At 35.0% G+C, this 16,110-nt stretch overlaps 2 protein-coding genes across 2 annotated transcripts; both read left to right on the plus strand.

The window, feature by feature from the left end:
* The first annotated feature begins 2,673 nt into the window (after positions 1-2,673).
* LOC114298831 (uncharacterized) lies at positions 2,674-4,428 on the plus strand. The gene is made up of 2 exons (XM_028243460.2): positions 2,674-3,431; positions 3,509-4,428. The coding sequence occupies exons 1-2, from the start codon at positions 3,180-3,182 to the stop codon at positions 4,031-4,033; spliced, it is 777 nt and encodes a 258-aa protein (XP_028099261.2). The 5' UTR covers positions 2,674-3,179; the 3' UTR covers positions 4,034-4,428.
* Positions 4,429-4,719: 291 nt separating this feature from the next.
* On the plus strand, positions 4,720-11,881 carry LOC114298836 (uncharacterized). Its single transcript, XM_082881040.1, has 12 exons — positions 4,720-4,742; positions 4,853-4,988; positions 5,145-5,243; positions 8,143-8,443; positions 8,666-8,940; positions 9,060-9,176; positions 9,288-9,424; positions 9,537-9,577; positions 9,740-10,386; positions 10,556-10,722; positions 11,411-11,471; positions 11,780-11,881. Exons 1-12 carry the CDS (start codon positions 4,720-4,722, stop codon positions 11,879-11,881), a joined length of 2,106 nt encoding a protein of 701 aa, XP_082737166.1.
* The last annotated feature ends 4,229 nt before the right edge of the window (positions 11,882-16,110 follow it).

A 16,110-nucleotide genomic window follows, 5' to 3' on the forward strand; every position in this document is an offset into this window, starting at 1 on the left:
CTCCATGAAATGCACATGCATCATGCATGCATGAATTGATTCTCAATTCCATTCTTGACCTCAATTCTCATATTAATTCTCCTCTTTCACTTGATTCCATGCATTAACCAAGTAAATTATAAATCTAGAGGCTAGGACTCTTACCTAAGGTCTTCAATCCTTTAAGGTTTAGAGATAATCTTGAGCAATTCTCTAAAATCTCCTAGCAATTCCTTCCAAACTCAAGCTTGATCTCAATTCTCTTAGTCTCTCACTCTCTCTCACATTTTTGCTCTCAAGAGTGACAAAATGAGAATTTTTTGTGATCTAGAAGCCTTATATAGGCTTGGTTTAGTGTTGCCTAATAAGCTTGATTTAAATTAATCAAAATGGCATTAATTATCCTAATTAATTCGTTCCGAATCGAATTTCAATTAAACTTATCATAATTTTTTAAAAATTCCAAATATCATATAAACCAAGTCAATTCCGTGATCAGATGCCAATAAGGCTTTCAATTCGCAGAACAAAACAGACACACAAACAGATATTTCTACGACAGACATATATTAACACAAATAACATGTAACACATACAATTAACATAAAATTTCTTCTTAATTACTTATTGGGCATCATTAATCATGGTTTAGTGGCTAATCACAGTTTGGGATTGTTACACTTTCAATATAGAATACTTTGTGTTTTACTCCTCTTTGAGAATCTAGACGAGTTAAACCCTAAAAGTAGTAAACAATGCACTTTATACTAAACAGAGTCACAAAGACTGCTCGAGCCATGCAAGTAAAAGGCAGTGCAAGCATATAGGCCAACTGTTCGAGCGCAACATCGCTCAAGTTGTGAAATATATTTCCCAAAAATTTAGTTTGCAAGCAAAGATACTAGATGATTCACTTCATTGCTTGAGCGATCAAATCACTTTGACTTTCTTCTTGGCTTAGTCAGCAAAGTGGAAAATAAGGAATGCTCAAGATACGAAATGTCAGCACAAACTCCTGTACATAGACACAATTCGAGTTAGATTCGTATCTAAACACTCTCGGTCTCATTGAAACAAAAGAGCGAATAAAATTATAATTAAAAAGAATTTTGTCAAATGGAATTATCAATTACAAAAACCTAACAATCTCCCTTCTAACAGTTTCTACAATTCATGTTTATTTTTTATTGGATATATTTCATTCACCTCCTTGGAGTTTTACAGATAATATGATTAGCCTTATTCTTTTAAAATAATTACATTAAAGTTCCGTTTGTTTTGACGTAAAATATTTTACAAAATCAAATATTTTTCTTATAAATTGATTTTACACAGAAAAAATATTTTTGTTTTTATTTTTGGGCATTTGGTTGACACTTGAAACAAAAACATTTTATTACCTGAAAGAGAATTTTGATTCAATAAAGAGTCATTTATGAATTTTTTAGTGAGTTAAGATATTTATTTGGAAGCCTAAATGTATTGAAAAAGTAGTAAGTAAGAGTCAATTTTGTAAAAATTAACTTACGGAATTTTTAAAAGTAAGTCATTTTTAAAAAAATGATGTAAAAATATTTTTCTTAAAAATTGTTTCTTACTTTTTGTTCAATCAAACAATGGAAATCAAAAATATTTTACATCAAAACAAATGGGTTCCAACTTCCTTTTAAGTATGATTAAAGTGATCGCAACTAATGCAAATGACAAGTAAACACTTAAATAAATAAAATTAAATGTATATTTTATTAAAATGATTTTATAACATCATTTTTTTTCTCATTAATACCACTAACGAATTACTGATAAAAAACGTTGAACTACTATATCAAAACTTCAGAATAAATCAATATAATTATGTCAAAAATATACAATTAAATGTATTTTTTTTTAATTTCAAAAGAGATACGTGTAATTAACACCCCCCCTTTTTTTTTTCTTTAGGGATATATGAGCTAGGTAACCAAGCAAGAGTCATATCGGTCCCGTTTGGTAGAGTTATGGGAAAGTGATTATAACTTATAGTCTAACAGCTTATAGCTTATAACTGTGAATATAAGCTGCTTTTTGACTTATAAATTAAGTTTCTCCTCCCCCACTCAAAGAATAAGTTATTTTTGACTTATAAAAAGTTATAAGCTGTATTAGTAAGTTGAACCAAACACATCAAAATAGCTTAAATTAAGTTAAAAGCTGAAATAAGCTGAAAATAAGCCATACCAAACAAGGTCATCCTCTATCTCAGAGCATCTTTAATTCTTCACAATTTCTTTCACCAATTTTAAATTTAATAAAAATATTCAAAAATTACCTTAAATCCTTTTATCAAATATTCATCAAATCGAAAGAGATTAATTTTTTCATTAAATTGAGAACGAATCAAATCTTTTATCAAATTTGAATTTAATGAAAATTTAAAAAGATGAAGCATTAGAGTCCATCAAATTTGATGAAAAGAAAATTTTGAGATAAAAAAATAAATTACTGAAAATTTGAAAAAACAAAAGGAGTATTTATGTTAAATCAAGCTTTTTATTCAAATTTGATAAACCTATAGAAGAATTGAAGATGCTTACATAACTGCAAATTGTCTTTTAGTTTCCATAGCCGAAACTCTCATCGGACGCAACAAGGAAGCATGTGGACAAAATTCCCTTGAAAAATCCTCCCTCTCTCCCATTGATGGGATTCATAGTTGTATTCTTTTAGTTACAAACAAGTGTATGACACAAAGAGGATTAATTTGTAGAAGTGGACAAATGCCTTTGTCAATGTATTTTTTGAAAAAACATTCTACTCATGTGACTTCAAAGTCAACCTTCTAGTTTAAATTGTGCAGTTGTCAAGAAGTCTGGATTATGATTAGTCTGAGTCTGATTATTCTGAGTCTGTGTTTAAAGCACAAACATGTTTTTCTTTCTAGTTGTGTGATATAGTATAGCTATCCATGGGTACCTTGTTTTATGATTTAGAAGATTGTGTTCTTTATGATGTAATATGATATACATATGTAGCTCTATTTTGTGATATATTGAAACCCAACAAAACAGTGCACTCTGTGCTTGCTTTGTTCCCCCCCTTTTTTTTATTTCACATATTTCTGTTTCGTGGAGTCTTTCTCTCTGTCCGTCTCTTCTCTGTTTGTGTGTTTGTGCATACATTGAACTACAAGGTTCAAGTTCAAACCTGTTGAAGCCTTAAGAATGAAGAGCAAGTTCTTCTGTTTCCGACCTCTCGGCATCGAAACAGAGTCAGAACCCAATGGCCCAGATTGTTTTGGTGATCGGGCGTTTACATGCATCACACTCCCAAACTACAAAGATGCGAAGATTTCCGTGTCTAAATCCCCTGTTCTGGACTCTGAAAACTTGAAATCTTCAAAGATTTCAATTAAAAGTGACTCAAGCCGATTGTTTTCTCGGGTTCTCAAAGCTGTTCTGTTCGAAATTTCTTTGGTTAGTTCTCGAAAAACCCCAAAACTGGTGTTTAATTTTCTCTATTTCATTATCTTACGATTTCTCAATTTTCACAGAGAAAGAAAGCTGGGAAGAGAAAAGCTCCTCAACTCATGTTGGGTTCAGAAAGCAGCGATTCAAACCCATCAAAATCACCCGAAAACACCGACACCGATCTTCGGAGAATCAAAGGAAAATCACCAACTACGTCTAAAAACTCGTCCGACAAGAAATCGTCATCCAAGACTCAGTCCAATTCCTCGAAACAGAGAAAACAGAGGACTCGTGACTGCCCTGAATTGAAAACCCAAAACAATGTGACTAGTACTCGTTCTAGTTCTAGTTCTAGTTCAAGTTCAAATTCAGGGTTTTTATTGATTCTCATTGCTCTCCTAACTACAGTCTTCTGCGGCCGGGTTTGCGCTATACTGTTCACATGTCTGTTTCTTTACTTTCTACCTCGCCGGAATATTTGCGAAAGGAGATCAGAAAACACGACGGTGATATCGCCGAAGAAGGAATCCGCGGCGGCTGGAGATGACAAAAAGAGAGTCATAATGGAAGGGCTGCTAGAAAGGAACCACCAGAGGCGTGGGCATTAAATTTTTTAGACGTGAAATAGAAATTTGTCTCGCGTGTTCGTACTTCTCTGTGTGTAATTTAAAGCTTTGGACAGTCTTTTATTTTATTTTGTTTTTCATAGTTTTGGGAGGAGAGTATCGAAGATATTCTTCAAATCAGACTTTGTGCAGTTTTATTAGTTGATTGAGTTTTGGGTATTTGCACATTTGATGTTTTTTTTGGTTGGGAGATCAGTTTGGTTTGGTATTTTAGTTGGGGAGTGTCAAGAGGGGAACAACTGGAGAAAGTCTTGCAACTTGTTCACATTTAAGGAGTAATTCTAGCTTGCCTAGAAACCTTAGCCTTCAAATCTTGTTGTCACCTCTTACAATGTACTCTGAAATATTATATCATATGAAATCATAAGTTTTTCATATTTTTATTTTTATTTTTATTTTTATAATTTAATGATTAAGAGCATATTGAGATAAAAGATTAATTAAATTATCTCATGTCATTGTATACCAACATAAATAAACCAAAAACAAAAATAAATATGCGCAGAATATATAATTGAAAAATGGGTATCACTATTTACAAGTCTATTTGACATGATCTAAGAAAATATACTTTTTATTTTTTTTGGTCATATCGCATCTCTCCTTTTTTATATATCTTTTCATAAAAGTCAAAAAATAAATTTATTTATATCATCCCAAGCACCTAAATGGGTATCGTCATAGATGCCCTGTTATTTTATGCATATATTGAAAATGGATATCATCATTTGCAAGTCTATTTATTTTCGCCATAGGTGCCCTTTTATGTTAACAGGCATATATTCTTAATATTTTTCATAGTTTAGTTTTTGTATACATAGATTTTCTCAAAAATGAGTATCTTCATGCCAATGAGCAGAGTATTTTTGGGAAGGTTTTCAAAAATAATTGGGCTTTTGTTTTGAATTCCGACACTAATTCTACTGGGCGCATATGGGTATGTTGGGATCCCACTTTTTGTACTATTAACCCTATCTATCAATCAGACCAAATCATTTTTTGCAAAATTGGATTGTTAAGCACTGATTTTTTATTTGCTGTTGGCTTTGTATATGCTGAAAATCAACATATTTTGAGAATTCCACTTTTTCAGCAACTTGTGGAAACTGCCTCCCAAGCATCCAAAATCCCATCTATGCTTAGAAAGTATGAACCCGACCCTTCTCACGTGTTGGATTGGGTTGATTTGGAGGTAGATGATGATGCCTCCTACGAATAGCGACCGGTTCGAATCCTAGATACCCGGGAACAAGTGTTGCGAGGTAAGACCATACCGCTAGTGAAGGTGTTGTGGAGACACCATGGAATTGAGGAGGCAACTTGGGAAAGGGAGGCGGGAGTTCGCTCCAACTATCCGGATTTATTTGAGCATGTTTAGTTGTTTTGTTTTAAAATTTGTAATGTTCCCTAGTGTTGAAGGGAAAAAGTGTTAAGATGTTGATCACATGTTGTTGTATGTATTGTTGATTTGAGCATGATGTTATGGAAAGATAATATATTGTTCAGGAGGTCTCATTTCATTTCTAGTTCGAACGTTTGTGTTTGATGAAATGATGATGGAAAGGAGGGTAAATGTTGGTTGGGTGTTGATATTGTAACTTGAAAATGTTGTTAAAATGATTGTAGTTGCGAGAGCACTCTTGTTTGGTGAGTTTATTCAAATTTCGGGGACGAAATTTCCTATGTTGGGGAGCTTGTGATGACCAGGTCTTTCTCTTCTTTCTTTTCTCCTCTTTCTATCTTCCTTCGCTCCATCCTCCTTTTATTTTTTGTTGGGTTTGAAATGTCCGGAAATAGTTTTCTAAATAAAGTTCTTGCTCTTGTTTTGTCCGGTGTTGAATTTCACTTGTTCCGGAGAGTGCGGGGTCAAGTCCGGGGTGCCTGGGAATGAAGCAGAAATTTTTTGGCCTGTTGGGCCAGGGCCGCACATGCGGGAGGCCAAGCCGCACGTACGAGAAGAGGGAAGCTTGGGTGAGCTGCGTTCTGCTTTAATTGCAGGTGCGGAGCAAGTGCGTGCGGGGAGGGCCGCACGTGCAGGGCTAGGAGCCGCACGTGCGGGAGTGAGGCTCCGCACGTGCGAGGAGTGTGCCGCACGTGCGGGACGTCAGGGCAGCCCGAACCTCTATTTTTATTTCTCTTTTTGGCCGAAGTGTATCTCATTTGGGGCTCTTTTCTCTCACTCTATAACCTATTTTTCTCCTCTGTCTCTCTAGATAACATCCCCAAATATTAAAATTCCTTGATTCTTGCAATCGATTGGGTTTAGACCATCATCCTCACTCTCTAATCTTGAAGATCAAGTTAGGGCTCTTCTTGGTGTGGTGGAAATCAAGGCTGTTTTTCATCCTTGAAGTTAGGGTTTCACTTCTCCTTCTTCATCAATCCTTGAGGTAGGGACATTCTTGAGTTATATATACAAGTTTTGTCGTTTTGATGATGACTTAAGAGCTTTCTTCTATTTCTTATGTTGATTTCAACATCGTGATTCAAAGGTGTGGAGAATTTTTAATGAGTTTGAGTCTTAACCTTTTACTAATTTTAGAGGGTTTTCTTCTATTAAAACTCAAAAGGATAGTTTTGATGGGGCTTCACTAATGAAATGAGAAAATGTTTGATTTTGATGAAAACCTTAGAAATTTGGAGATTTTTGGAAAACATAGAAAGGTCCATGAAATTCTTTCTTTTCTTTTGATAAAAGGATGAATGTATGTAGATTTCATAATGTGGTTGCAAAAGATGGAAATTTTTTGACATATGGAGGTGGAGAACTTGTTTTAGAAAACTATGATTAAAGATATGATGAATTTGTTGAGAAATTATTGTTAAGTACTTGAATATATATGTTGCTATGAAATGACAAATTGTTGTGCATAATGGATTGTGAGAATTATGGATAGTGGAGGTTAATACTTGAAAAACCTCACATGTGGCCTCGAAAGGATTAAATTGATGAGAAATTGTTGTTGTGTGTTGAAGATACATGGTTATTTTGCGAAATAACGTGGAAAGAAGGAAATGAGACATGTATTTAGTTGTTATTGTTATTATGCCATTTGGAAACGGAGAAAGGCCGTGAAACATGGAAATTCATTATTTTGCACATTCATTCAATTATTATTTTTGCGTTGGAAATTTCGATTGAAAATATTTATTTCATGAAAGAAAAATGATGTTATGATAAGAACTATGGAAATGTGGCATGGGATAAATACGTGGTAAGTCCGGATAGGGGGTGTAGTTGAACTTGATAAGTTAGCCTGAGTGTCCTTGGTGAAAGACCAAAAAACCGCGCGGATAGGTGTCGAGCCTTCCGGTTAATACCGGTAAAAATGACATTTTGGTAGTACTTGTAGAGTCTACTTGCAGACATCAGCCTAGGGACTACCAGTGTCGTATTTACCGCCCCTAGTGATTAAAATTGGAAGTTTTTGAAATGTGTTGAGATTGCTAACTTTTATTGAAATGAAAATTTTAAGAAGAGCATGAAATGGAATTTTCTTTAAGAGAGCATGGCATGGCATGAACATTTATATTTTATTGAGATTTGGCATAACTGTATATACTTTGTTAGAATTCTCTACTAGGCTTTATGCTCACCCTTATGGGATTTGGTGCAGGAAAAGATATGGGGATCCCGCCGAACCGAGGGCATGGATATTTTTGTGAAGAGTAAATAGCACTTTCATTTTTGTTGTAAATTTTGTAAAGCCAAGTGCTAAATGTGTATGGGTCCGAGAGACCATTTTGTGTAACCGAGCTATTGCCTTGGAAGATATAAGCCCTTAAGGGCATTTTATTATTTTGAGATTAGGTACTTCACATTCTATAGATTCATGTGTATTGTTATCATTGAATGTATATCCGCATGTGAAACTTTTGTATAAGCTCTCTTATTAACCATGTAAAGATGGAAGGTTCTATTGTCATGATTTAGTGAATGTTAATTATGTGGGGTAGTTCATGTTGAATTATTTCGGGGCGTTACAGTTTGGCTGGGTGATTTTAATGCCATAAGATTCCCTTCTAAAAAAATTGGGGGTTCCAAATCTTGGTCTAGTGCTAAAGATCTGTGTAACCTTTCATCTCTCCAGGCCTCTTTAGATGATATATCATACAGTGGCTGCCAGTTCACTTGGGCTAACAATCAGTTTGATGGCCACTATATTGTTTCTAAGATTGATAGAGTTTTGGGGAATGACCAATGGTTCAAAACTTTCCCTTTTTCTCATGTCAGATTTTGCCCTGCTGGTATTTCTGACCATTCCCTTACTGTCTTGTTTGTTGTTCCTATAGGTGTTAGTTATAGGAAGCCGTTTAAATATTTTAAATTCTACGTTGACCACAAGGAGTTCATTCCTATTGCTCAGAGTGTCTGGTGGAAGTATGTGCAAGGTTCTCCCATGTTTAGAACCTGTTGTAAGATGAGATCCCTAAAACCTCTATTAAAGGGTTTGAATAAGAGGGACTTTAGTGATCTGTCCTCTAGGGTTCAATGTGCTAGATCTGAGCTTGAAAATGCTTGAATCAAGCTTGATAAGGACCCTTTGAACTTGGAGTTCCAAGTTAATGAGAGAAATTTGTGCAAAAAGTATGTTGATTTGTGCAATGCTGAAGAAAGCCTTGCTCACCAAAAGTCTAGAGTCCAGTGGCTTAGTTTAGGTGACAGGAACAGTGCTTTCTTCTTCAGGTCCATTAGAAATAACCAGAATAGGAGCAGCAATAGTGGGGTTACCCTAGATAATGGGGTTAGGCTCACTAAGCCTCCTGATATTCATAATGCTTTTGTTGCTAATTTCTCTAACCTGTTTGGGTCTCCTCACGCTGATGATTATAATGGTTTTAAGAGAGTTAACTCCTTAGTTAATAAGAGGTTGACTTATGCTCAAATGGTCTCTATAGCTAGAGATGTGACTGTTGATGAGATCAAAGATGTCTTTAAATCCTTTATCCCAACAAGGCCCCTGGCCCTGATGGGTTCTTTGCTAGTTTCTTCCATAGTACTTAGGAGGTTGTGGGCTCTGAAGTCACTCTTGCCATTAAGTCGTTCTTTGACTCTAGTGAGTTACTGAAGGAGATTAATAATTCTACTATTGCTTTGGTTCCTAAAGTTCCCAATCCTACTAAGGTAAGAGATTATAGACCTATATCCTGCTGTAACACCATTTACAAGTGTATTGCTAAAAGTATTGCTAGCAGGATTAAGGGTGTGCTTCCTGACATTATTGATCCTGTCTAGTCGGCTTTTGTCCAAGGTAGGAGAATTGCTGATAACATTTTCCTCTCCCAGGAACTTATGAGGGGGTACTACAAAAAGTCACTCTCTCCTACGTGTGCTATGAAAGTTGATTTAATGAAAGCCTATGATAATGTCAGGTGGGACTTCTTGTTTGATGTGCTCAAGGCTATGTCTTTTCCCACTAGAATGATACACTGGATCAAAGCTTGTGTCACTTCAGCTACTTTTTTCCATTTGTATTAATGGAAGCCTTCACGGGCATTTCCAAGGGGCTAGGGGTTTGCGACAAGGTGATCCTATGTCTCCCTATCTTTTTGTCATTGTCATGGAAATTCTAGCTAGGATCTTTAATGAGATATCCCAAAGCCCTTAGTTTAAGATTCATGGGAGATGTGGGAAAAATAGAATTGTTAACCTCTATTTTGCTGATGACCTTATGGTCTTTTGCAAAGGGCATGTCCCCTCTGTTCAACTTATCAAGACTGGCCTTATGGAATTTCAATCCCTCTCTGGCCTTGCTCTTAATCCTCAGAAGAGCCATGTCTTTTTCTCTGGGTGTGATGCCTCCCTTAGAAATGATATCTTAAGGATTACCCAATTTCAAGAAGGTCATCTCCCTGTGAAATATTTAGGGGTTCCCCTCATTCCTATTAGACTTAAAGCTATTGATTGCCAGAGTCTTGTGACTAGGATTACTGTTAGGATCAAGTCTTCGACTAATAAAACCCTGTCTTATGCTGGGAGGGCCCAATTGATTAGTACTATCCTTTTCTCCATGAAAGTCTACTGGTCCTCTCTTTTCATTCTTCCTAAGAGAGTTATTAAGGAGGTGGAAGCTTTGTGTAGGTCCTTCCTTTGGTCTGATCTCGGCCTTAAAAATACTGGTGCTAAGGTTGCTTGGGATAGAGTTTGTGCCCCTAAAAATGGAGGTGGTTTAGGTTTTAAGTCTATGACTATATGGAATAAAGCTGTTGTGGCTAAGCATGCTTGGTTTCTGATATCTTGTGGTGAGCAATCCATGTGGTGTCAACGGGTGAAATCCTGTTTGTTAAGAGGCCATAGCTTCTGGGAAGTTAATGTTCCTTGTGACCCTTCTTGGGTGTGGAGGAAACTCTTATCTATGAGGGAGGCCCTATTCCCTTTAATCAAATGCAAGATTGGCAAACGGGGTTGATGCCTTTCTGTGGCATGATAATTGGCATCCTTTTGGCTCACTTTAGGCTAGGTATGGTAATAGATTGGTGTACGACACTGCCTTAAATGTTTAGTCTAAAGTGGCTTTTGTTGTGAAAGACAGTGGTTGGTGCTGGCCTAATGCTTCCTCTTGGGTTGTGAATGAAATCCTTACTCACACTCCTCTTGACCTTACTCCTTCCATGGGAAGCAATGATAAAATTGTTTGGCTTCCTCAAAAGGATGGTAAGTTTAGCATTGGGTGTGCTTGGCATACTTGGAGATCTAATTGGCCTATTGTTTACTGGGCTAATCTTGTGTGGAATCCCTATTCTATTCCTAAAGTGGGTTTTATCGTTTGGCTGGCTGTTTTGAGAAGGTTAAATACGGGTGATAGACTTGCTAATTTTGGCATTAACACTAGTCATAGTTGCCCTCTATGTGGGTCCTTTGAGGAGGACCATGACCACTTGTTTTTCAAATGTATCTATTCATCCAAAGTGTGGTTAGTTGTGCAAGTTAAATGCAACTCTAACTGGTATAGCATTACCTGGCTGGGCCTTGTTGAGGTTGTGGCCAGGGATTGCAAGGGTAAATCCCTTGCCACAATTATCAAAAGACTAGCTTTCTGTTGCACTGTGTATCAAATCTGGTTAGGAAGAAATAACAGAATTTTCAACAATGAAAGGAAACCTAAGGAGATCATTTTGAAGGCCATTCTCTACATGGTCAGATATAGAGCTCTCTCTATCAACCATATCAAGCAGTCTTAATCTGATAATTGGTTTTTGCAAGAGTGGAGGTTGCCTCTAACCATCCTTAAAATTGAGGAGAGTGTTATCAACTGAGGGTTGAGTGTTTGAGAGATTCATATTGTGGGTTGAGTTTGGTGAGTTCCTATAGTGAGGCTCATGTTTAATCTATTTTCTATTGTGGTTTTCTGTTTGTAGGTGTAATATGTGGAAGCTTTTCTTTGAGGGATGTGAGGTCACTATAAGAGGGTTGAGTGATGTTAGCTATATACAGAGTGCTAACTTATTTATTTACCTACAGGTTTTGACAACTGGCTGGTACTTGGTAGGGGATGTTATTGTTGTGGGTTGAGATTTGTGAGCTATAAATTATTGTAGTTTTTTATTTCTCTCTCATAGAGTCCATGGTTATTCCCGAATACCTATCACTGTTATTAGTCTTTGGTGAGTTGTGTGTACAGTGTGAGTTGAGTGACTTAGCCCATATATATTGTGAGCTTTGTGCAATACAGTTTTATAGGTGTTGCTGTTTTCTTTGTTTTATATATGTCCTATTGGCTTTCCCAGGTTACTCTAATCAGTGGTGGAGTAAGCATTGTGTTGTCCCCATTGAGGCTACAAATTGTCAGAGGATCACCAGGACCAGGCTGCATTGCCGCTCTAGTCTAAGTGGAGTTCCCTCACATGGAGAATACTTTGTCTTTCCTTTTACTTTTTGTAATGGTTGTAACTCTTTGTGGGTTTTTTTTTCTTTCAGTTCTTACAACTGGGATGTTTTATATAAGTGTAATATTTGGGTTTGTAACAGTTTTCCTTCGTGTTCCTTAAGTTGGTTTAAGGCTTGTGCCAATGGTTACATAGGTGTTCTTGAATAGTTTTGTATTTAGCTGGTCTAGATTATGTTTCTGTTCTTGAACCGTTTTGTATTAGGCTTGTGCAAATGGTTAAATTGGTCTAGATTATGTTTCTGTTCATGTTCCCTATCTTTTGATTGGAATATGGATCTTGAACAGTTTCGCCTTCTTGGTTGGTTTTGTATTTAGCTGCTTTAAGTCCTGGGGTATACCCCTTGTAATCTTGTAAATCTTTTGTTTTTTTATTTATGACTTATTCACCAAAAAAAAAAGTCTATTTATTTTCGCCATAGATGCCCTTATATGTTAAGGCATATATCCTTAATATTTTTTCGTGGTTTAGTTTATAGATGCACTATTATGTTAACACGTATATATTCTTTAACATTTTTTATAATTTAGTTTTGTATTTGTAGGTTTGTTTTTATAAAAATTACTTTTATAAGAAAATCTCATTATTTTTTATATTATTTAATGACTAAGAGTGTATTGATTAAAAAAATTTAGGGTAGAAGATCTCATGTCATTCTACGTGGACATAAATAAATCAAAAAAAAAAAAACCTAATATATGATGGAACAATTGGAAGACAATTAGTCCGACAACTTGGAAAGGGGGTCTAAATTTTTGCCTATAATGCCCCAAAAAAAAAAAAAAAAACAACCTAATATATGATGGAACAATTGGAAAACAAATAGTTCAACAATTTGGAAACGAGGTTTAAATTTTTGCCCGGAATGCATGAGTGGTGAAAATTGAATGAATGTATTATGAGATTACGTGTAGAGTAAATCTTGATTACATATTAAAAATTTTAGATAAATTTTGAGTATAATTTTTGAGTTTATAGTATCACTGATTAGAAATATATATATATCTTCATTTGCAATTCTATTTGTTTTGACTATAAATGCCCTATGATGTTAACACAAATTTATTCTTATATAGTTTAATTTTATCAATGTAGTTTTGTTTTCACAAAAAGAATTTTTTAAGAAATATACAATTTGTTTCACTAATAATGCCATTTGCAATGGATTTTTTTCTTTTTTTTTTCTTTTTGGTCAACATTTTGTTTCACCACTAAATTAGAAGCTTGGCATTAGTTCCTCATATAGAAAGAATTATTAATGAAATGTAAACGCATTTTATGGCTAGGTGAATTTTACTTATTTTTTCATCTTTTATATGACTTACAAAATAAACATTATATTCAAATGATGACTCATTATATGTAATAAATAATGGGATTTCTTTTGTTCTTTTTTAGTTAGATATGATGGATTTTATACGTATACATAGAATAAGTATTAATCTCGTTATTTCTTATCTATCTATCTATTTATATATATATATATATATATATATATATATATTAAATAAAATAAATTTTTTAATGATGAGTTCTAAATTCTCATTCTAAAATTACTGATTTTTCAATTTACAAAATAAATTTTCAAAAAACTATTGGTTGATTTATTTACTTAATTATTTTAGAAATAATAAATATTTCATAATCTCTTCATCCTAATCTCTTTCACTAATTTTAAAAAAATAGAAAACCCACAACTCTATCATAAATAAATTGAAAAAATAAATAAATAAAACCACACATAAATAAAGAAGATAAGAATTTAGATTTAGATCATAAAAAGATATGACAATATCTAAATTTGAATTATGATATAGTAATATAACTATGCATTTTTTTGATGTATATCTATCTAAATTTTAAATCATTTAATGGGACAAATTAATCAATTTTTAAGTCTTATTTAAAGAATAATCTGATTAGTCATCTCAACTACTAAACTTTACGAGCACTAGCGGAGGAGCTGACGGATTGGGCTGAGCGAAGTCTAAATTGTTGGAGGTAACAGCCTACCACTCAATAAATTTAGTTTTTTTATTTTTTATTTTTAAAATTTTCCTTTGTGATTCTCTTTTTCTACTGTTGGTTTTGGTTTTGATTTTAGTGAGGTTTATGTGTTTGTGTAACACCCCCAAATAATAGACATAAAAAAAGACATGATGATTCCATCGAATAAATGATCCTACTTTGATTAATCAATTCTCTCAATTAGTATTTCATTTAGAAGAGAGGTATACAAAAAGTGTTCAGATACAATGCATATTCAATTTTCTAAAAAGATGAATCCATCTGTAGAGGCCCTGGTCAGAAAACCCAACCCATTTAATTTTTTCAAGTAGGACATGGAGTTGTTCGAGTGGTTCTAGTTGTATCTGGGTGGTTTGGACCTTTGATGTGTTCGGGCTGGTTCTGGAAAAGAATCCCAGGTATTTTGCGACAGGTTGGTCACACCCGTGACCACCTTTCTCGCGCTCATGGTTTGGCAAGCCTTGCTCACGATGGGCTGCGACCGGATTAGGCTTCGGGTTTGTTGGCCCAAGAGAGGGTGCGTGGCCTGCGATGGAATGCGTGGCTCGCAAGGTTGGCTCGCGACCTTCAAAGTCACGCCCGCAGTTTTTGTGGTCATGCCGGCGATCAGTCTTGTCCTCTTCATCGTGGCTGCGGTTTGGCTTTTGCAGCCGCGGTCTGTTTATCTATATATAGTACCAAAAATTGAAAATATCTCATTTTTAGAGTCTCTCTCTCTCTCTCTCTCTCTCTCCCCTTCTAATTTTGGCCTTTTTAAGCCTTCAAGCTTGGTTTTCATCTATTTTTACCCATTTTCTACCCCTAGTCCAAAACTTAGAGCTCGATGAGGGCTTTCATTTAATTTGAACAAATTGTTGTTTTGTCGCTGGTGATTTTTGGGTTGTCTCCTCTTCGCTTTAAGAGGCAGGGATTTCTTTAATTCTTTTCAATACCTTGTCTATGGATAGACATGTGGTAGGTTCTATTACACAGAAATCATATCTGTTGTAGATTTTAAAAATAATGTAAAGAGGGTTTGTGGTTTAGGTTTTGGGAGCTATAATTGGATGATTTTTGGGTATTTTGGTTAATTGGGAAATAGCTAGGTGTAATTGTGTGGAGAATGAGAAAACCCCTAATTTACTGTTAAGGGCTTAATTAGTCAAAAGGGGTAAATTGTGTAATAACTGGGTTTTGTTATGAAATAGAATTAATGGTTTAATTATTGAATTGGGATTTTATTGAGTCTCATGATTGTTTTGATTAATGTTGTGTTGAGTTGATTGTGGTAATATTTAACCTATTGGAATAATTTTGATTAAAAAGGGGTTTCCACTTGTGTTGGAAATGTCGGAGGTTTGGGATAACCGGTTGGTTTTGAAAGAAAAAGGATGAGTTCAACTCTTTTATGAAATAAAAACAGGGTGTGGAATTTAATTTGTGTTAATTGTTTATTTATCTATTTAGAGGTTTTATTTTTGATCATCGGTGGAAGATGATATTGTGTTGTTGAATGAGTTATGTGTATGTATTACACTTGTACGGTATTTGTAGTTTAGCATGTTGTGTTAGTTTTGTATGTTGTTTAGAGGTCCGTTTCTCGTCGTATCTGAGCTGGCAAAGCGTGGTGTCTTGATAGAGCCTACTGGTTTGCCCCTAGTTAAGTGTGAATTGAGGTCCATTTCTCACCATATCTGAGCCAACAAAGCGTGGCATCTGGGGAAAGATTTTCTCCCTTTCAGTTTGCACCCAGAAAAGTGTGGTTTGAGGGATGTTCCCTTCTGGGTAAGGCTAGTAAAGCGTCAGGTATATTATATGTTTTATATCATTATATCTGTGCTATGGACTGGTGAGAATAAAAGTGTGTATTACTTTCAGTTGTTAGTAGTTAATATATGCTTATCTGTCTGTTATGTTGGAGCCCTTTGCCCTTGGGCCTGTAGCTAGGAAAGGGGGGTTTATGTGTTGTTGTATGTGTGTGTTTGATGAATTTAGTTTTTGGGTAGATTATGACTCGGGGATATGAACACATTTTGTTTAAAATCAAATGTTAGAGTGAAACTCTTTTAAGTTGAACGTAGAGGGTTAATGATAGAAAGAAGTCTTGAGAGGTTGAGTTTTGTCCTAAGTGGAGAAAATGGAAAGGAGTTAAGTAAGTTATGTCT

Source organism: Camellia sinensis, chromosome 7 (assembly GCF_055761805.1).
Source record: "Camellia sinensis isolate YWXY chromosome 7, ASM5576180v1, whole genome shotgun sequence".
In the NCBI taxonomy this organism is placed as follows: domain Eukaryota; kingdom Viridiplantae; phylum Streptophyta; class Magnoliopsida; order Ericales; family Theaceae; genus Camellia; species Camellia sinensis.

Excerpts from the sequence above, each read along its gene's own strand:
- LOC114298831 (XM_028243460.2), top strand. The coding sequence starts at position 3,180 with ATGAAGAGCAAGTTCTTCTGTTTCCGACCTCTCGGCATCGAAACAGAG. Across the intron at positions 3,432-3,508 it reads TTCTGTTCGAAATTTCTTTG|AGAAAGAAAGCTGGGAAGAG; the intron begins GTTAGTTCTCGA and ends CAATTTTCACAG.
- LOC114298836 (XM_082881040.1), top strand. The coding sequence starts at position 4,720 with ATGGGTATCGTCATAGATGCCCT. Across the intron at positions 4,989-5,144 it reads ATTCTACTGGGCGCATATGG|CAACTTGTGGAAACTGCCTC; the intron begins GTATGTTGGGAT and ends CCACTTTTTCAG. Across the intron at positions 9,177-9,287 it reads AAGTTCCCAATCCTACTAAG|TCGGCTTTTGTCCAAGGTAG; the intron begins GTAAGAGATTAT and ends GATCCTGTCTAG.